General features: G+C 31.7%; 1 protein-coding gene across 1 annotated transcript in view; it reads left to right on the forward strand.

Annotated features, from left to right (window-relative positions):
• Positions 1 to 1,125: 1,125 nt before the first annotated feature.
• LOC129225039 (asparagine--tRNA ligase, cytoplasmic-like) overlaps positions 1,126 to 21,966 on the forward strand; it is a 55,887-nt gene continuing 35,046 nt past the window's right edge. The window contains exons 1-7 of the mRNA XM_054859585.1: positions 1,126 to 1,144; positions 4,289 to 4,365; positions 9,377 to 9,442; positions 13,341 to 13,523; positions 13,611 to 13,689; positions 15,389 to 15,459; positions 20,653 to 20,739. Coding sequence (XP_054715560.1) covers positions 1,126 to 1,144; positions 4,289 to 4,365; positions 9,377 to 9,442; positions 13,341 to 13,523; positions 13,611 to 13,689; positions 15,389 to 15,459; positions 20,653 to 20,739 — 582 coding nt within the window. The remainder of the gene's footprint in view (positions 1,145 to 4,288; positions 4,366 to 9,376; positions 9,443 to 13,340; positions 13,524 to 13,610; positions 13,690 to 15,388; positions 15,460 to 20,652; positions 20,740 to 21,966) is intronic.

Raw genomic sequence — 21,966 nt, forward strand, 5'->3', positions numbered from 1 at the left:
TTGAGGTTCTACAGTAGTTTTGCATAAAAAAATGAAATACAATAAAGTAAAATGCAAAAAAAAAAAAAAATAGTAGTAATTAAAAACGAACAATAGATTTTATCACTCAAGAAGTAATTTTGCCCTAACTGTTGGTAATCATGGAAACTAAAAAATCTGAAACTTCACCATTCTTGGGTTTCGTCGTCTTTCATACTCTTCTTCAGAAAACGCTGAATTTTAACTAGTTTTCCAGCTTTTTTTACCCCAAGACAATTCTTGTGCTTTGTTCATATACTTACACTACAATATGCTACAAGTACCCTACATTTTCCCTAAAAAAAGACAAAAAAACCCACATTTCTTTTAAAAAACCCTGGGTCCATGGGCTTTTTTAAAAAAACCCGGGTTTTTGCCAACACTGAAGCAAATTCCTTCAGAGGCGGAGCAATGGAACGCTTCTTGAGTTATGCGCGCCTGTTATTCCTCAGGAAATAACTGGCGGAATGAAACAAAATTTGGTTCATATGTGTCCCCTAACATGTACAAGTGCTCATTCAATTTTGGTCAATATCTCAAACAAGGGCTGAGCTATAGAGCGTTTTTTGCCGTCACTTGCGATTGCTATGTCTCAAGAAATAATGAAAGGAATCAAACAAAAATTTATCGAAAAGTAGCCCTTAGAGGGTACATGAGCTGACTCTATTTTGGGGTCAATAGCTGAAAAGGGGTTGGTGTAATCTAACATTCTTTCTTTTACATTTCAAGTGTTATATCTCAAGAAGTAATGCTTCCTTCTGGATGAAATTTAGAACAAATGTGAACCTATATGTGGACAGGCCTTAGTTCAATTTTGGCGCCAATCACTCCAAGAGGGGCTGATTTTTTTTTTTTTTGATATAAAAATTAGCTTTATTAATGCAACAATAAGAAAAATATATCTCAATAGACTGTCGTCTGCATATTTCATGTGACTTTAATTGTTGGGAAATAATCAGAAGTATTATCTCAATGATTTAAAATTTTTAACTGTTGCCATCTTATGTTTGTTAACAAATACAATGTCTAATTAATGCAAGCTAGGCTTTTAAAATAACTTTCAAATTTCGACCTTTGCTTTGCTTTTGCGATAATTCAGAAATTGGAATGCTCATCAAGTTTTTGGGTGCATTTTTTTTTTTTTTTTTTTGCTGGGAATATTGTTTTTTCATCAAGCTTAGGGAGGGATCAGAATTTATAAGAAAGACTAGTGGCACCCGCACGGCTTTGCCCGTAATAGAAAAATTAAAAGTCTTTTGGTTCGCCTGTATATTTACAAATAATGTATGGTGAATTTTCTCGCCAGTTGGCTTGTACCCATCTTACGGTTCCACGTTATGATAATTTCGTATCTCGCCAATTGGCTTGTGCCCATGTTACGGTTCCACGTAATGATAATTTCGTAATTTACTCGTCCATCTTATGATAGTTTTTTTTTTATTAAAATTGGAATAGAAAAAGAACCACATCGAATTTTCAAAAAATCGCTTCGAGGTGCACACCCCTATGCTACATACTAACTTTGTGCCAAATTTCCTGAAAATCGGCCGAATGGTCTAGGCGCTATGCGCGTCACAGACATCCTACAAACATTCAGACATCCTCCGGACAGAGAGACTTTCAGCTTTATTATTAGTAAAGAAGAAAGATAAAGAAGTAAAGAAAAGAAAGATAATTTTCAGAACAAATTCTTTCCCATTTTATTAAATTTCTGTGAAAAATGGGCTTAAAATTGGAATAGAAAAAGAACAAAATCGAATTTTCCAAAAATCGCTTCGAGGTGCACACCCCCATGCTACATACTAACTTTGTGCCAAATTTCCTGAAAATCGGCCGAATGGTCTAGGCGCTATGCGGGTCACAGACATCCTACAAACATTCAGACATCCTCCGGACAGAGAGACTTTCAGCTTTATTATTAGTAAAGAAGAAAAGAAAAGAAGAAAGATAAAGAAGTAAAGAAAAGAAAGATAAAGAAGTAAAGAAAAGAAAGATAATTTTCAGAACAAATTCTTTCCCATTTTATTAAATTTCTGTGAAAAATGGGCTTAAAATTGGAATAGAAAAAGAACAAAATCGAATTTTCGAAAAATCGCTTCGAGGTGCACACCCCCATGCTACATACTAACTTTGTGCCAAATTTCCTGAAAATCGGCCGAACGGTCTAGGCGCTATGCGCGTCACAGACATCCTACATACATCCAGACATCCTCCGGACAGAGAGACTTTCAGCTTTATTATTAGTAAAGAAGAAAAGAAAAGAAGAAAGATAAAGAAGTAAAGAAAAGAAAGATAATTTTCAGAACAAATTCTTTCCCATTTTATTAAATTTCTGTGAAAAATGGGCTTAAAATTGGAATAGAAAAAGAACAAAATCGAATTTTCGAAAAATCGCTTCGAGGTGCACACCCCCCATGCTACATACTAACTTTGTGCCAAATTTCCTGAAAATCGGCCGAACGGTCTAGGCGCTATGCGCGTCACAGACATCCTACATACATCCAGACATCCTCCGGACAGAGAGACTTTCAGCTTTATTATTAGTAAAGAAGAAAAGAAAAGAAGAAAGATAAAGAAGTAAAGAAAAGAAAAATAATTTTCAGAACAAATTCTTTCCCATTTTATTAAATTTCTGTGAAAAATGGGCTTAAAATTGGAATAGAAAAAGAACAAAATCGAATTTTCGGAAAATCGCTTCGAGGTGCACACCCCCATGCTACATACTAACTTTGTGCCAAATTTCCTGAAAATCGGCCGAACGGTCTAGGCGCTATGCGCGTCACAGACATCCTACATACATCCAGACATCCTCCGGACAGGGAGACTTTCAGCTTTATTATTAGTAAGGAAGAAAAGAAAAGAAGAAAGATAAAGAAGTAAAGAAAAGAAAGATAAAGAAGTAAAGAAAAGAAAGATAATTTTCAGAACAAATTCTTTCCCATTTTATTAAATTTCTGTGAAAAATGGGCTTAAAATTGGAATAGAAAAAGAACAAAATCGAATTTTCGAAAAATCGCTTCGAGGTGCACACCCCCATGCTACATACTAACTTTGTGCCAAATTTCCTGAAAATCGGCCGAACGGTCTAGGCGCTATGCGCGTCACAGAGATCCAGACATCCAGACAGAGAGACTTTCAGCTTTATTATTAGTAACTAGCGGTAACCGCACGGCCTTGCCCGTAGCAGAAAACTAAAAGGTCATTTGGTTCGCCTGTATATTTACAAATAATGGAGGAAGAATTTCTCCCCAATTTGCTATGTTCATTTGCTCGCCCATGGTCGCATATGGTAGTTTGCTCGTCCACATTATGGTAATTTGCTAGTCCACGTTATGGTACTTCGTTCGTCCACGTTATGATAATTTGCTCGGTAAAATGTTCTTAAAATTGGAATAAAAAAAGAAGAAAATCGAATTTTCAAAAAATCGCTTCGAGGTGCACACCCACATGCTACAAATTAATTCTGTGCCAAATTTCATGAAAATCGGCCGAACGGTCTAGGCGTTATGCGTGTCACAGACATCAAGACATCCACACTTCAAGCTTTATTATTAGTAAAGAAGATATAGAAGAAAGTTTCGTAATGGCCACAAGATACTAGTGTATGAATATTTTTTTATCAGCATAAGTAGGGCTACTTAAATTTATTCTTCCAAGAAAAAAAACTCCCAAAAAAACATTTTTTTGTTTATCAAATTCTTTCAATAGTTTTCACGATTCAAATTATTAGCACGAATTTTGGCTGAAATATTCCCAGTGTCCCTTTCTGTTTCTTCTTAACACTAGCCGCGTTTATAGCGCACTTTTCGACCCAGTAAATCCCCGCTCTGGCTCCACAAAAAACCGATTGAAAAATTCCCCGTTTTCTTGTAAAAAAAAGGTTCTCCCATTGTACCAGAGAAAGCGGTTTTTACCCAGCATCCTTAGCAGCTAGTAGAGGAACTTGTTTCGCGTAATGCATTCCGGGTAAAAACACCGCTTTCACTCCAGAAGCTAGCAGGAGTAGAAAGATACCACATAAACCCCGCAAATAACCAGAATGCGGTGAAAAGCAGGTTTTTTCCGGGGTCGAAAGTGTCCATGGAAACGGCCCTACTGGGCGCATACTGCAACTACATGCTGGGACAGCGAGAAAGGCTATCTAAAAACGGGACTGTGTCACTAGAAACAGGACTTATGGTAACCTTAATCATCCTGCTACCTTTATTGAATGTAATTTATATTTGTTCTTTTATCTGTTTACAAGTTTTTTTCAATTTCATTTCAGAAGAAATATACATTTCTGAAACTGGGTGTGATGAACAAGGGGATGGTACTGATAAAATGCCTTTTAAAAGTGTGCTAAAGGTAATTCATGGTTCATTGTTTATTGATTCATTCGAAAAATCTTAAAGAATTATTTATAGGTTACTTTAATTACATTTCATTTATTTATATTTCAATTTGGAAATATGATTGATACTATACTTATTGTACTTTCATATTTCATTTTCAGTTTATTCACTTTTCCTTTTTGAAATCATTTCGTTGTAGTTAATTTATACAGGTTTTTGTTGGGAACTGTACAACCACTTGTAAGAGCTTACAACAAGTTGTCCATTTTCAGTAGACTTTTTCATCATTTTTATGTGGTAGACATGTTTGGAAGTTATAAAAAATTATAACCACTTTTGGGAGAAAAAAATTTTTTTTTTCGTTTTCAGAATCTGTAATATAATTTCAATCGACCCATGAATTTCTTTCTTCTCAAAGTAGCTTATATTTACTGTTGAAAAATGTGTAAACATTGGTTTTACCACCTAAACGGTGTATATCCATCCCCTTATTTCTCGCCAGGTTTTTTACAGCAAAGTGGAACTCATCCCTTATTTGCCGGTACCCGCTCATTCACATTCATGTCAGAAGGGCATATATCAAAATTTGAATTTGCCATTTCTAACTCGAAAGTAGTTCACAAATAAAATAGCGGAGCGAAGCACTGGCTGAACATTTCCAATCCAGCGTGATACCCGTCCGTATTAAGAGATTGCAGCACCTTGCGCCTTGTGCAAGTCTGTTATAAGTTAGGCAAGCGCGAACTCAAATTGTGATTACTAAATTAATATTAAATAATTAATATTACAAACAATTGTGATTAATTAATGATTAAATTGTGATTAATTATGATAAAAATTGTGATTGTTGTTATTTGAATCGAATTGAATGGTTTTTTGTTCATACTTAACTGGATTGAAGGTTTTTTTTTTTTTTTTGAAATGTTCAATGAAAAGAATAAAGTATGTAGGAAGGAATAAAATAGGGTAAAATAAATAAATACATTAAAAAATGTTGAATATTTTGTTTCAGTCTAAAAAAGTTTATTTCTGAAGAAAATTCATGTTTTTTTTTTTTTTTTGTAAAAGGGATGACATCCACTGTTTTACCCCCCAAAAAAAGAATATATCCAAAATTCATCTTTCAACAGCATTTCCAATGGAAATGATTGGTTGGTTTTCTTTCTTTTAGCTCCACAGAAACATTTCTGTTGACTGGGTTTGAAATGTGTCCATAAAAAAGTATAGAGCATACAATGGTGTACCCGTAAAAGAAAGTAGTCAGAGGGACCTCTTAATTTTTGTTGTTTTTTATTGTCAAAAAAGGAATTTTTTTTTTTGGTTTAAGGAAAGTATATCCCCAAATTCCCCTTTATATGCCACTTTTTATGAATAGGTAATAATTTTTAATTTTTAATCAGATTATTTTGTTTTAACCTTAAGTATATTCTCCCAGTAAAAAGATATGTTTCAAATAATTTAGAACTTATGCTTAACAAGAGAGAGAGATGACTCTTCTTCCAAAGTAGATGTACCATACTTGCCAACTCTACTGTTTTTAACGAGAGGCTCCTGTTTTCTGCTTCCATCTCCCAATATCCCATTTTTTACCAGTTTCTCCCGTTTTTGCAGTTTTTTCAATCAATCATCAAAAAGTTTCACTTTTTTTCTGAATAGATGGCGCACTTTTCTAGTCATCCACCAATGTTAGGGTAAAAGGATTTTTCCAATAAATAACTCATTTAGTAAAAATTTATTTTTTAAAGCTTTCCACATTGCATGTTCAACGAAACACTTGCTTTGCTGAAAATTGCATCAAATTTCAATCCTTTTGCATCTTAAAAATATTTCAATTATTTTGAAAATTTGAAGTTATTTTAACATCTGCTACCCTATACCTACTTATTTTATATTTTATTTTCATAAAATATTGAATTTTTTTTCTTTATGGATATTAGGAATTAAATTTTTGTAGCAACTTTTTTTGGTAGAGGCTATGGAATGTACAAAACTTTAAGCAAATTCACTCATTATTTGGTTTTTTCTTTGTAGTATTTTTATTTTTTTTGCTGCTACCAAATAGTTTACATCTGCGAACAATCCCCATTTCACTTTAAATTTAATATTCATGGTATTTAAAAGCATTATGTAATAATTTTGGAAAATATGTCGCTGGTGAATCACCTCTAGTGGAATTTCCTGTTTTTTTTTTTTTTTCCCCTTCAAAGGTTCGCAAGTATGGTATACAGAAAAGTTGGCTTGTATAGTGCTGGTTGAATTTCTTGTTGTAACTAAAATTTGTCGTTTTGTGGCAACATTGTAAATTGATCCAGGTTATCAATTTTAACTTAAGTTTTCTTTTGATTTTATTGTGTGATTCATTTTTCTTCAGGTCACTAGATTTTTACTTTCTTCTATATCTAATATATAGAAGAAAGTATTGGATTCGTGCAAATTTTCGAATTTCGAATTTTGACGGATTCGAACGTTTTGAGGTGCGCTGAGTTCATTTCGACTATTTTTGGAAAATGTCTGTCTGTCTGTGTGTGTGTGTATGTATGTATGTGTGTATGTATGTGTGTCACGTCTGTGTGTGACCAGTTTTTTGTGGCCTCTCTACAGCAAAAACTACCGCATGAAATCGAACGAAATTTGGTACACATATGTGCCCGTATGTGAACTTGTGCCCATTGGTTTTTGGCGCGAATTCCTCCAAGGGGGGTGGAGCAATGGGACGTTTTTTGAGTTACGCGTGCTTGCTATTCCTCAGGAAGTAACTGGCGGAATCAAACAAAATTTGGTCCATATGATGCCATTAACAGGAGCAGGTACTGATTCAATTTTGGTGTCAATAACTCAAAGGGGGGTTGAGCTATAGAACGTTTTTTGTCGTCAATTGTGACTGCTGTATCTCAAGAAATAACGAACGGAATCAAACAAAAAATTTTTGACAAGTAGCCCTTAGTGGGTATAAGAGCTGATTTTATTTTGGTGTCAACAGCTAAAAAGGGGTAGCACAATCACCCGTTCTTTTTTTCCATTGTGAGTGCCCTATCTCAAGAAGTAATGCTACGTTCTGGTTGAAATTTGGAATATATGTGAATCCATACGTAAACAGGCTTTGGTTCAATTTTGACTCCAATCGCTCCAAGAGGTGTTGATTTTTTTTGCGAATAAAAATAGTTTTATTAATGCAACAATAAGAAAGATAAATCGTAATAGATTGTCGTCTCTGTATTTCTCGTGATTTTAATTGTATGGAAATGATCGGAAATATTATCTCAATGATTTAAAATTTTTAACTGTTGCCATCTTATGTTTGTTAATAAATAAAATATTTGTATTAATTCAATTAAGGCTTTTAAAGTAACTTTCAATTTTCGCTCTTTGTTTTGTTTTTACAATAATTCAGACATTGGGATGGTCGTCAAGTTTTTGCATGTGTAATTTTGTTTCTGTTAGGAATATTGCTTCCTCGTCAAGCATGGGGAGGGATCAGAAAAAGGAAAAATATAGAAGAAAGTTTCGTGATGGCCACAACATACTAGTTTCTATTTAGAAAACACTATTTGATGCTAAAAAAATTTCTAAAAACTTTTTCCTCCTTTTACTTTTTATTGACAAATAGAACATTTATTCTCTGTTAAATATTATATGCTTTCTACTCATTTAAACTTAATATGAATTCCCTTGCAAAAATACCCGGCGTTGCCTGGATCAGTCATAATTGTGATAAACAATCGTACTTTCATTTGTTTTCTGTTTTAACTGCAGGAACTTAAAACACACTGCTTTGACGTGATTAAAATCAAGCTTCTTCCTTACTCATAAAAGTAAAATAGCAATAAGTATAAAGAACAAAATAGTATTCAGTTAGAAATGAAAGCACGACTTTTAAGCATATAAAAGTTTGAAGAATTTCCAATCTATGAAATTTCACTTGTTAAAAAATATTTCTCACTTAATATATTTTTTTTTTTAACATAGTCTAATACTTTCTCCATATGGCTATTGAAATACAAATGGTTTTTTAAAAAAATGTAGCTGCACGTAATCCCACTATACGTGCTTCAGTTCTTTTAGAAAACTTCAATTTTCAAGCAGTTCTTGGTTTGATTTAAAATGTTACCAAATTTGCAGTTATCATTTTGGGATACCTTGGATAATGCTCCCCCTCCCTACTTTGTTCAACTGTCTGTTATTAATTTTCGTCAAGGAGATATTGTCGCCAAACACTGAGATACTTTTGGTGACTATAAAATGATGCTAAGCATTTTCATACAAAATGTCTCCGAAATAAGTAGCAAAACTTGGCGAGTGTTTGAAATTGTGCACAAAGACACATTAATAGAAGTTTTTGTGTTGTTTATAGATTTGCCTAATTTAGTTAGTGGATTGTTTTACAAAAAAATTCAAGAATTTCTTAATGGCGATACTTTTGTTACATGGAGAAAGCCGAGAAACATTATTACATTTACTTTTGGTTCACTTGTATATTTACAAATAATGGATGGTGAGTTTCTTGCCAATAGCCTTGCCCATGTTACGGTTCCACATTATGATACCTTTGTAATTTACTCGTCCATCTCATGATGATTTTGCTCAGGAAAATGTTCTTAAAATTGTAATAGAAAAGGAACAAAATCAAATTTTCGAAAAATCGCTTCGAGGTGCACACCCCCATGCTACAAATTAATTCTGACAAATTTCATTAAAATCGGCCGAACGGTCTAGGTGCTATGCGCGTCACAGAGATCCAGACAGACAGAGATCCGGACAGAGAGTCTTTCAGCTTAATTATTAGTAAAGATCATTTAACGGGGAAATGGCGTGAAATTTACTGTTTTCCGTAATAACTTTTTAAAACGTGAGAAAAAGCTTTTTTTTTTTACTTTTTAAGAAATAACTTTTTTTTTACTTTTAAAATTGGTCCAGCAGTTTTGAATATTACCCCGGGCATACTTACATACAGAAGTAGCCACTTATGCATATAGATGACTTTATTATTTTTTTCCTATTGTCTCTTATTATGCCATCATTTCTAGGCTATGCATTATGCTGGTAAAGAACCATTCCCAAAGTTTTATACAGATTCAAAACAAGAAGGACAGGTATATTTACTTTGTTTTTAAATGTATATTCTATTAATCTTCTTTGAGCATATAAATTGTCTTATTATATATTCAGTCTACATAGTCTTGTTACAATGTATAACATTCGTATCAATGTATAGTCCTGAGCAAAAAAGAGTAAGAGGGTTTATAATCAAGTTATTTAAGTTTATTAAAATGGAGTAGGGTCTGGTGGGATAAAGTGGTCATAAAATCGTAGGTTTTTAGCATAGGTGGATAATAAATACAATATATTCTTTAAATACTTCAACTTTTTTTGTTATTTTACATTGCATTATTGAAGAACACGGTACATTTCAGGTAAAAAAATCTTGATTTAAGTAGTTTTATAACACTTACATTTCCCTTTGTTTTTTATGATCACTTCACCCCATGTTGTGGGGGAAAGTGGTCATAGCATGGGATAAAGTGGTCATAGTTAAAAATTGCTGCAAAACCGTTACAAATAACCCTAATATTTGTATATTTCGGTTATTTTTATATTTACCAGTATATGTACGAGTATGTGCGGGTATATATGTGTCGTGTAAATATGAATAAACATGTTCATATATGAATAGATACATGTATACATCAGATACATGCATGCATGTGCCTACTCAAATATATACGTGCATACAGGAGTATATCAGCATGTATACATGATTACCTACAGGAGTGTATACATGTCTACACGGGTATATACGTGTCACATCATATGAGGGTTTGCACTTGTATCTTGAGTATATACGTGCATACCTGAGTATATAGGTGTATAGTCGACGTATATAAGCATATATAAGTGTACATATATACATATACGAGTATGCACGAGTTAATTCATGGATATATCCAGTGCGTGTTTGTATGTGTCTACTCACGTATATATATATCTATTTGGAAGCACAAGTATATACGTATGTTTACATGTGAAAACGATTATATACCTGTTAGACGTACATACGTACATTTATGTGTATACACCAGTACATGTATCCGCGTATATCCACGAGTATATCCGCTAATATGCATATGTGCTTACCAAGTGAATACAAGATCTTAAGCTGAATCTAAGTAGTGTGAAAGGGGAGGATAAGAAGCAAAGAATCATAAGGAACTTATGGTCACTGACGCACTACACGCACACAAAGCCAGAAACTGATGGATGAAAAACAATGGATGCACAAAGATGATTTTACCTGACATTTTAGTTTTTAAGAAATATTTAGAGCAGTTGTTAAAAGTTACGGCCTGTAGTATCTGCACGCAACAAAGGCGCAGTGACTGATGAAAATTTTTTAAAAGTCTCATAATTGCAACAGAGTGATTGTGACGCATGTATTACAGCTGCCGGCAGAAAATTTCATCAATCACTTCAAAACTTTCTTAACATCTAAAAAGTTGTGTAAAATTGTCTTTGTGTAATAAATTTGTGACCTGTTTTGCATCCATCAGTTTCTGGCTTTGCGTGCATGTAGCTCGTCAGCATTGAGTTCGTGACCATATGTTTCTTATGATCCTTTGCTTCTTCTCTTCCCTTCTAACGCCTTTTAATAATTTGCCGAAGAGTTTAGACTCACCTTGTATACACGTATATCATATGCTTGTATCTAAGTGTCTACTCGAAAGCGTACCCGGATATACGTGTCTACCTGAGTATATAAGTGTTCGTATATATACGAGTATAAGCGGGCATATACATGAATAATCGAATGTATCTCCGTATGGATAAAAAATAATTGCAGGTACCCATATACATGTTTATTGGTGCATTTATGTGAATACATATATATACGTGCCTACACCCATATACTCGTATATTTAACCCTGTTTACTATAAAAACAATACATATTAAGTGAAATAATTATTTAACTTATATCTGTGTTGTACTTAAAGATTAAGTGACTTTCGAGGAACAATATTCGTTAAGCCTAATATTATGACCACTTTACCCCATCTTACTTAAATTGTTCTGCAAAATTATTCAAAATAGATTCAGCTAACTGTGAATGAGTAAGAGTTCTTGAGACATGTAGGAAGCTTCCTGCGCAGTTAATCTGTTGATAATTCTAACAAACAGAATTTCCCAAGAAAGTTAAAAGAGGTGTTTAGATTTTACAAATTTTCATATGTACACAAAATATTTTTTTTTACCAAATAAAATTTTGCCAGTTGTAAAATTTTGTATTAAAAATGTATTTTCTAACAGCACTACCCTAAAATAAAAATTTTTACATTCATTCGAACATTAATTTCCAAGCTATAGCAATTTGTTTGAATTATGACCACTTTACCCCATTGACCACTTTCCCCCACCAGACCCTATACATTTATGGGCTAAATTTAAGGGGTGAAAGCTTTCAATCTTTTGATGAATTTCTATGTTTTAAAAATAATCGTAACAGTGTAAGATGGAATATAAGTTAAAAAGTAATAAATGTTTAATTAATGAATTTGCTCTTAGAAGTTGATGATTTTTTTTCCATAATCATGATATTTTCATTTGTATTTTGTGATTGTATTAAAAATAAAACTGCTGTTCATTACGTAATAATAAAAAATAATTATTCTTAAATTAAGTGCTATAATTTTTCTTTAAAAATCATAATTCTTCATTGTGTTTGTTAATATTCTCTATATTTTGTACACTTTTCGTAGAAAATAAGTTTCTAATATTTATTTATTTATAAATTTGAAGTATAAAGTTCTGTATTCTATTCTTTTACTTTACTTGAATACTAAGTTTGGGATACACATCTTCTCTGTTTTAAAAGTTTTTGTCTTGAATTTTTTTACAGCTCCCACCCCTGATTGTTTAAAGCTTTTCAAATTGCGAACTTATCCTGAAATCGGAACAAAATATTGCATCGACAGGGTTGTAGGCGTATGGAATAGTATGTGAAAGCAACTGTTATGGGGTGAATAGTTTAAAGAGGGTTCTCAATCTTCATTGGGGATTGATAAATTGACTAAAATCAGCCCAACTGAGCCAAAAGCCTGTTGCTGACCGTTACTTTTGAATTTGTAATTTTTTTTTGAAAGAAATAAGTGACGTATAAGCAAGAGATGGAGAACCTTTTTACTGCTGGAGGCCATTATGTTATACGGCAATAAAGAAGGTCATATGAGTTGATAGGCCTATAAATGCAATTTTTCTGCAATTATTATAGTTTTATTACATTACATAGAAATAATAGGAAAAAACATTGAGTTGGTTAATTGTTATTTACCGCAAGTAATTGCAATAAAAAATATTTCGTATTTACCCAAGAGTTTAACTTGTTAAATTTTTGTTACAAAAACTACATATTTAAATACCACTTCAAATAAAAAAAAAACAGTTGAAGTATGTTTAAATATTTATTTCTTAGTATTTTTATAGTATTATGAAGAAATTTAAAAAAAACCAAAAAATTTTAAATTTGGAAAAAAAAACATATAGCAATAATATTTAAATGAATTTTAAAATCTGAATTTTGAAATTTAGGGATATTTGTTTTTGTTACTTACTTAAAAGTAATTGATCCTTATTACACTTGGGTTACCAACTTTAAGCCAAAGCCGACAATTATTTGACCTAGACATGGTTCCTATTTTGAACAAAATCAGGGTCTAGTTATATGTAGCGATTTTTAAATGAAATTTCAAACTGCCACAGTCTGTAGTTTATTTATTTGTAACGAATTTTAAATGAAATTTCAAGTTGCCAGTCTGTAGTCAAACAATAATATAGGAGCTAGCCAAAGCTCTCTAAAGGCCACAATAGGAGCTCATGGAGGCCATATCCAATCTCAAAGTTGCACATTTTGCTCCTCTGGTACAAACAGTATTTGCTGCTTTGCGTGTTGTGTAATTTTTTTCATGGATAACAATATATTTTGCTTCCATTATTTACAGAAGTGGGAACTTGTGTCTCAATCACAAATAAAGAAGGTGAAAAAGATTTGGGTTCGAGAACAACATAAAAATGTTGACAAAGCTGAAAAAGAGAAAGAAGATGCCGAAAGAAGGGAAAAGAATTTAGAGGAGGCTAAAAAAATTATAATTACAATGGATGACTCTTTATCAGAACCTATTCAGGTGACTAGTTATCAAGTTATGTTTAAAAGTTTAAAAATACATAACAATGTATTGTGCTTGAATTTGTAATGCATATTTTCGTTGTAGGTAAAAATTCGTGACTGCACGTCTTATCGAGGCAAGAGAGTAAAAGTGTTTGGCTGGGTACATAGGTTACGCAGACAAGGTACTCTTTTTAAGTTTTCTTTTTATCCTTTTAGGCTTTTCGTGTTTTATTTGCCTTTCTGATCTGTGCTTTATTACTTGCTTTATTCCAGTGTTTCTTAATTTGTTTGATAAGTGGAACCCTTTTAAATGTCGACTTTTATATAGATACCATTTCAGTAAAAATGTTGTATTCTAGTGCTGACATGATTGGGTTTTTAATCCACTACAGTCAACCCTCGTTTATCGCGGTTAATTCATTCCAGACTTTACCGCGATAACTTTTTCCGCGAATGAGGATTCTGTATTTATAAACCGAATATTTTCCTTATTGGAGCACAAACTTACTTACGACAGTTTAAATAGGTTTTTAAGCTAGAACACGCCAGACATAACAGGACCCTTAGCCACCATTAAATTTGTAGTATTCAATATATTGCACAAAATAATACACAAAACTAAAAAGATATCACGTTGTTAATTATTGGGAAATAAACTACACACACACTTGTAGTTCTTAAATACTACTACTAATCTATGAAAAAGGCTCAACTTGTTCGATGATGAATTAATTGCCAGTTAGTGACCGTATATGTGTTCCCGTTTTACCTCAACATTCATCCTAATTAAAGGGATTACCTCTACAACTTTAAAAGCTAGTACATTGTTGAACACCATCTTCACTACAGATGTATTTATCCCCTAGTAATAATACAGTGATTTATACTTTCAGTTAGTGCTTGACGGTTAAAATGAAATAACGATCCCCTTCACTTTCTTCGGAGATTTTATACCTCAACTACTACAACTACAGCCCCTCAAAAGAGCTCACCTTACTTAAAAGACATACTTTGGTATTCTTTTGAAGTAAAAAGTTTACACGAGCCCATAAAAAAGGTTAATTACTATGTTTGGGGAAAAAAACTAGAAAAAACCGCGATGTAGTGAAGCCGCGAAAGTAGAAGCGCGAAGTAGTAAGGGATTGTATTTTTCTGTTTTGATATTTTTCAGCCATTCATTCGGAAAGTACTCATTGAACCCTTCACTCAACCCATTATTTTTTACGTGACTAAATTGAACGTTTTGAAGAAAGAAAAAATGCAAGTTTCGTGGAACCCTTCAGTAATCTCCAGGGAACCCGGCGGTTCCCTGGAACACTATTTAAGAATTTCTGCTTTATTCTAATGATAATAAACTAAATTGCAGGCATGAAAGTTTTCCGCATTTTAGCAGAAATCCGTTAAAAAACCGGAAGTGGCAAAAAATGAGTTTTTCTAAATAGTGCCTGTGTTCCATTTGATAAATTACTCTTCATGTGATATTGACTATTTTCTAACAAGCTTCTGAAGGATGTTTGATGATAGCTTTCCCAACACATGTCCATTGAACAACACCTTCTGGAGAGTAAATTAGTGACATTTTAATCTTTAAAAAAACAGTTCCATACTCTCTGAGAACACCCTCTTCTCTGTTGTAGCTTTTAATACTTTTGCCTTCTGCGAACAATTTCTTCAGTTTTGATCACCTTCGCACAAGTTTAATGTTATTAGTAAATATTTTAAAGTGCCCACCTCTCTTAATGATTACTTTTCATTTGAACGAAACGTGGTTGTTTTAGAGAGGTTTCAGTGTTTGCTACTATATTTTACACTTAATAATGTTTCATCTTTCATTTGTTGTATTAAAATATTGAACCGTATTCTTTTTTCTGATTATTTAAGGGAAAGCATTGATGTTCATCACTTTAAGAGATGGGTCCGGCTATTTGCAGTGTGTATTGAATGATTTATTAGTAAGAATTTAGAGTACTTTATTTTCATGTTGTTATTAATTTATTGTTGTTATCGTGCACAAAGATTTAGAATTGAGATTATGACTGTAATCAAAAACGGAAGGGTGCTAGATCAGTCTCAGAAATTGAGGAATATATGGTGGGACCCCACTAAATTTTTGAAGAATTAAGCAATAAAAAAAAGCATTTTTAAGCCATCTGCAGTAAAAAATTTAACTCTGGAAAACAAAAAATTAGCCAGTTTTGTATTAGTCTAAAGAGTTGTGTGCTTTTAGAAGTGAAAACTACAATTTAAAGGAAAGTTAGTTTATGTTTTGTACAAATATTGTGAATGTGCATTTCAAAGCAACATGTTGTGATATAAAGTTGAATCTACCTTTTTGCTTGAAGTGTTTAAAAAGAAATAACAATATCAAATTTCAGATTACTGCGGGCATGTGTTTCGAAATTACAAGGACCTTCTTTTTAATGCAAAATAAACAAGATTGAATGAAAAGACCCTTGTAACCCCAAAACACATGTCTGCGGTAATCTGCAGTTTGTGCAATTTAATGTTGTGATTGGTTTAACAGTACTTCTCTTTTATATTTTATTTACTTACCTGTATTTGAATTAGTGGATACTTATGGTGACTCCTACATATGCCTATGGTTGTTATTTAGTATTTATGCATTTAAAAAACATTTTTGTATTTCTGTTTTCACAACTTCATGGAATTTTCCTTTTCGTCATAAATATTTCAGTAACTTTTCTGATGCTTACTTATCAAATTGTGGCAAACGGACGCTTTCAAAAATAAAAATGTCTTTGTATACCTGACCATTTGCAAGATTATGTAAAAAATATTAACTTCAAGAATATTTACTACAGAGGCAAAGACCAGGGGTGAAATTTTTCAGCCGTAACAGTTTTGTGTTTGTTGTTTTCAAAAGTTTATGTGTTTTTTTTTTTTTTTCATTATAAGTGTTTCAGGACGTTACGTTTCGGATGCTTACGTATCAAGTTGTCGCTATCAAAATATATTTGTAAACCTGACCATTTACAAGATTATGTAAAAAAAATAGTAACTAAATATTGCAAGAATATTTACTGCAGACGCAAAGACCAGGGGTGAAAGTTTTCAAATGTATGATGGATTTCCATCTTTTTAAAACTTTTCTAAACGAAGTGAGACAGAGTGAAATAAATATTGAAAAGTGATGGATTATCAGTGAATGGATTAAATTTGGGAAGCTTGAGATAATTGTTTATTAACAGTTTGTTCTCTGCTTAATGATGCTCTACTTAACGATTTCTCTGTTTAAAGACAACCTTTTATGGTCCTGGACCCTTAACTGTAGTTTTAGAAAATTTTGTTTAAGGGCGCATTTTCGCTTAAGGATGATTTTCTGTGGTCCGTTAAAAGTCATTAAATAGAGAATCAACTGTATTTATTTTTTTACTTTGTGTTTTGTGGTCTTATTTAAGAGAAAAATGCTATTTCATTATATAATAACTTAAATTCTTTTTTTCTCATTAATATTCTATGTTTGAACACTTTTTGTGAAAAACTGTTTTTGCTTTTTTATTTTAACTTTATTTTATTGGTTTTTCAAAGTAAAGTGTACTGTAATCTATCCCTTTACTTTATTAAATCAGGTTGGTCAGATTGGACCCAATGGGTTTTTTTGAAGAAACCTATTTAAAAAAAACTCATGTTTTAGCCCACTTTTGGGTTTTTTAAAATTTTCTGAGAAGTTTTTTAAAAAAAATAATTTAGATACTTTCACAATTTAAGCCTCTTTTTTATTTGGTCTTCACAACAGACAATGGACAAAAAAAATGAATTTTGAACTTTAATAGTCTTAACTCTTAATACTTCAAAGACTTTAAATAAATATATTTAACCGTTTTCTTTAACTGCTCAATAAATAACTCAAATTATCTTGACTAAGTCCTGTCACATCTGATTTTCTCAATATTTGTAAATTGTACAGAGGAAACTTCTCTAGCAAATTCTAGGAATTATTTTTTGCAAACCAACATCTCACAAATCTCAAATAAACAAGGTATATTTTTTAGAAATTAATAGGTTTTACAAACGGTCGGACAGAAAACAGAATAGGATGTACAGTATTTTCATTATCTTACGAAAAAGTTTAATATTTGTTACTCTGTACACAGAAATAAAAAAACAGGCAACATAAAATTCAAAGAAATGTCTTGATTAAGCTCGAATTCAGTAAAAAAGGATTTAAACTACTTAACGTTCTACAGTACTTTTGCATAACAAAATGAAATGCAAAAAAAGAAAAATGTAGTAATTAAAAACAATAGATTTTATCACTCGAGAAGTAACTTTGCCTTAACTGTTGGTAATCATGGAAACTAAAAAATCTGAAACTTCACCATTCTTGGGTTTTGTCGTCTTTTATACTTTTCTTCAGAAAACGCTGAATTTTAACTAGTTTTCCAGTTTTTTTTACCCCAAGACAATTTTTGCGCTTTGTCCATATACTTACGCTACAATATGCTACAAGTGACCCATATTTCCCCTAAAAAAAGACAAAAAAAAACACATTTCTTTTAAAAAACCCAGCTTTAGTTGGGTTTTTTGGGTTTTATTTAAAAAAAACCAAAAAGTCTTGGGTCCATGGGCTTTAAAAAAAAAAAACGAGTCTTTTACCAACCCTGTATTAAATACTAAATTAGGACACACTTTCTTTCTATTTGAAAAAAATCAGTCTTGAAAGCATTTGCAACTTTTACCTCTGCCAAAGACATAATGAGTGATATAATGAAAAAATGTAATTAATTTCATGTGCGTATAGAATATTTCCATTAATTGCAGTGAAGAAATAAGATACAGTAACCCCTTGTTATATTTCACTTCTCAGGAGACAACAAAAAAGCACAATATAACTGAGGTCATAAAAGTAATGATTCAATTAATGTACAAATTAATGATTTACGCACCTACAAAAGATTAGTTTCTTATTAGAGATGGTTTATTAAAACAATGTTCTTAATAAAAAACCAAAGAGAATTAGTCTGCCAATTTTTCTTTTGAAATAAATAAAAAAATCTTTTAAACATGTCTATTGTTTTATGGTAGAATGTGGATAAAAAGTTGCTGCTTAAACTGCAACAAATCAATGGCATGGAAATCATACCAGCTTTGTTCATTGTGTCAAAAAGGAAAATATACTTGTTTTTGTAAAATGTAACCTTTTTTTTCGGTAATGTCAACTATAAAACAGGGTTCGTGATGTTTTCGATTTTTTTTAAATCAAAAAAGTCGATTTTTTTTTATTGAAACCGGATTTTTTAGATTTAAATCCTATTTTTTTTATTTTTTAAAAAGGTTTTCTAATATTTGTAAATATTTATTACTTTACATTAATAAACATATATTTCATACTATGAATGAACCTATTCAGCCTACTTTTAAAATTAAGATAAGTTCTCTACTATAACTATTCACTTCATTTTTCAAAATTTATAAATGCGTTATAATTCTTAGATAAGATGTGATTTTCTTTTATGCTTCTCTCAAAGATAAGGTTTCCATCATTGTGTACATTTTTAGTGTAAAATAATATGTTGAACAATTACTTTTCTTAACTATATTAGTCATGGTGTGTAAGAAAAACTGCATTTTTTTTATTTTGTTCTGAACTGTAATTTTGGAGTAAAAACAATATTGCAAGAGTGAAAATCTGTTACACACACTGAAAGAGGGACCTATGTAGTTTTGCCTGTTGAAGTTGAGATGGTATAATGCAGTGTAATTAAATTGAGAGCAATCATTTAAAAAAATGCAAGGTTAGTTTATAAAAATAAAATCAACTCATTTTAATTAATGATTTTCTTTAAAAAAAAACTCGATTCAAATCAATTGTTTTAAATGAATGATTTTTTTTTTAAAAATCACTTGATTTAAATCAACAAACCCTGCTGCAAAAACATTTTTTTTTTAAGTATAATTTTCAGGAGAGAGGAATTGTGCAATATGTCTGAATAAGCGATATAATGAAGTGCAATGTAATGAGGGATCACTGTATTTTCTCTTTTCTACAGAATAGAAGAATCGAGAAATAAGTTATCTTCTCGTTCATTTTTTTCTCCCCTCCCCCTATATTAATGATGGCCAATAAAGAAATTTTTGATTGGGTGATCCTGTGTCGGGGATCTACCCAGAATTTTTCACAGGTTCATGTTTTTATGAAAAATCAAATCTTTTTGTGAAAATTCAAAATCTGAACCAAAAGTAATATTAAAATAATCAGTTAACCAACATTTTGAAGCACAAAAATTGCAAATTGCATTAAAAATGGTAAACTTGCTGTAATTAGCCATTTTTGTGCTTCAAAACATTGGTTAATTGATTATTTTAATTTTCAGCACAAAGGTATTTATTTGTTACAAAAGTAATATATCAATATATATTAGATTTCCAATTTGTGTACTGCTTCATTAATGAATGAGTTGTGAAAGGTCAAACTTGGTCAGTCAGAATTTTTTGAAGGGTCCATTTTAGTTTATGAGAATTCTATGAATGGTTCTGTTTAACACGTTAAAATTTTTTGAAGAGCCCTAAAACGAACCCAAATTTCCTCTGGCCAGACTTAGTGCTTAGTAAGCTTATTGATACAATATTTTTATTTTCTTATTATTTTAAACTAATATTTTAATCTATCAAATTCCGCAATTTTACTAAAGCTCCAACTTTAAAAAAGGCAAAGAAAGGCAATCAAAGCTTTCTATAAACTCTTAAAGTACTGGGTTGTACTCCATTGTTAGAAATGTTTCGAACATTTCTGTATTTGAATAAGTGACAAGTTCAAATTTATTTGTTAGTGTTAAAGGCATTCTAATTTATCTGGAAAACTTATATAAATGCATTAGTGAAGGGACAGATCCAGATTCTAGTTTCGGAAGGGGGTCCATTATTAGAAAGTGCAAAGTACAATTTTGGGCATTAATAGAGTATCGGGGACAAATATTTTGAAATGTAAGTCAACAAAATACAGCTTTAGGCTATATTTGGTCCCTTAAGGGGGTAGGAGTTATGTTGACCCCAGGATCCCCTCGATGGATCTGTGCTTGAGTTCTGAAGTCATACTACTCTAATAACATTTCTGTGATTATTTCGTTTGATTGAATGTTGTTGTTTTTTTTTTTTGCTGAATGCTTGAACTTTTTTTCTTTTAGTGTCAAACATATGAAGCCCTTGTTTTATCAACAGAATCTACAATTTGTGTGTATGGTGTACTAAATGCAGTTCCAGAAGGCAAAAGTGTAAGGAAAATTTGCATTTATTTCACTATCTGTATAAGTTCTTGATTTGGAAAACCTTCTTAACTTCTCCATTTTCAAAATTATTTTTTTCTTGTAGAAAAAAATAGATTGTGGTCCATGTAAGACATGATATAATCTTGCTTAATGGGAATCAGAACCCTAAATCCCCAAAGCAGAATACACTAAATTTGCGATGTACATTGCAGTACAGATGACTGAGCTGCAGAACAATTTTGCTTAAATGTGAGATGAAAACTGATAAATTTTCTGCAGAAATTCTACAAATTTCAGTGAAATTTCTGCAGAAACCACAGTGCTGAAAATCTGCAAAAACTGTGGTTTAGAAAATCTGTAGAAACTGCAAATTTTCTACAAATATCTTCCAACTCAAGATAGAATTTTGCAGAAATTCCGCATATTTCTTGAAATTGGAAGAAAGTCGGGAAGCTCGCAACGTTGAATTTGATAAGTCTTTGTAGGACTTTCTCAATCGACTTCATCCACTGCAATTTCATACATACACGTATGTTTTGGAAACATGCCAACATGGAAACACGTCCATCACCGGAAATTGCGTGTCTTGTTTGAGATTTCAATCCCTTTGCATCCAGAAAATAATTCAATGATAATGATTTAGAAAGTTTTGTTATTATGCAACACAAACTCAACTCATTTTAATTATTATTTTAGTAATTTATTTATTTAGTAACATTATTTTAATTGCTCCTTCATGCCATGTAAAATTAACCAAAAAAATGTAAGTTGCCACCTAGGTTCAGATTTTTATAAAATTTTGTAAAATACTTTTATAAAATTCAAGGGCAAATCCAGAATTTTTTTCTCACTACCTATTTTTGTGAAAGTACTGTATCAATATTCTATTTTTGTGAAAGTTTTTTTTATTTTTTTATCAGCATTGATTTTGTGATTTTTTAAAGGCACATTCCAATTTTTGTCTCAGAAAATTAGAGCAACTTAAACGTTAGCTTGAAAAGAACAAATGTCATTAACTAATATTTTGAACGTTTTTTTTTTGGGGGGGGGGGGCACCTAAAAGGTAGGGAAAGTATCATTGTATCTCAGCTCAATAAGCTTTTACTGTGTACAATTCAGGAAATCACCATCCCCTAAAACTGCTAGAAGATTGCTTAAAAGCAATTTGGCGGAAAACAGTGAAACTTGAGTTTAATGCTATGAAAAAGATGTTACCTAAGCGATTGTTCATAT

Source organism: Uloborus diversus, chromosome 6, assembly GCF_026930045.1.
Source record: "Uloborus diversus isolate 005 chromosome 6, Udiv.v.3.1, whole genome shotgun sequence".
In the NCBI taxonomy this organism is placed as follows: Eukaryota; Metazoa; Arthropoda; class Arachnida; order Araneae; family Uloboridae; genus Uloborus; species Uloborus diversus.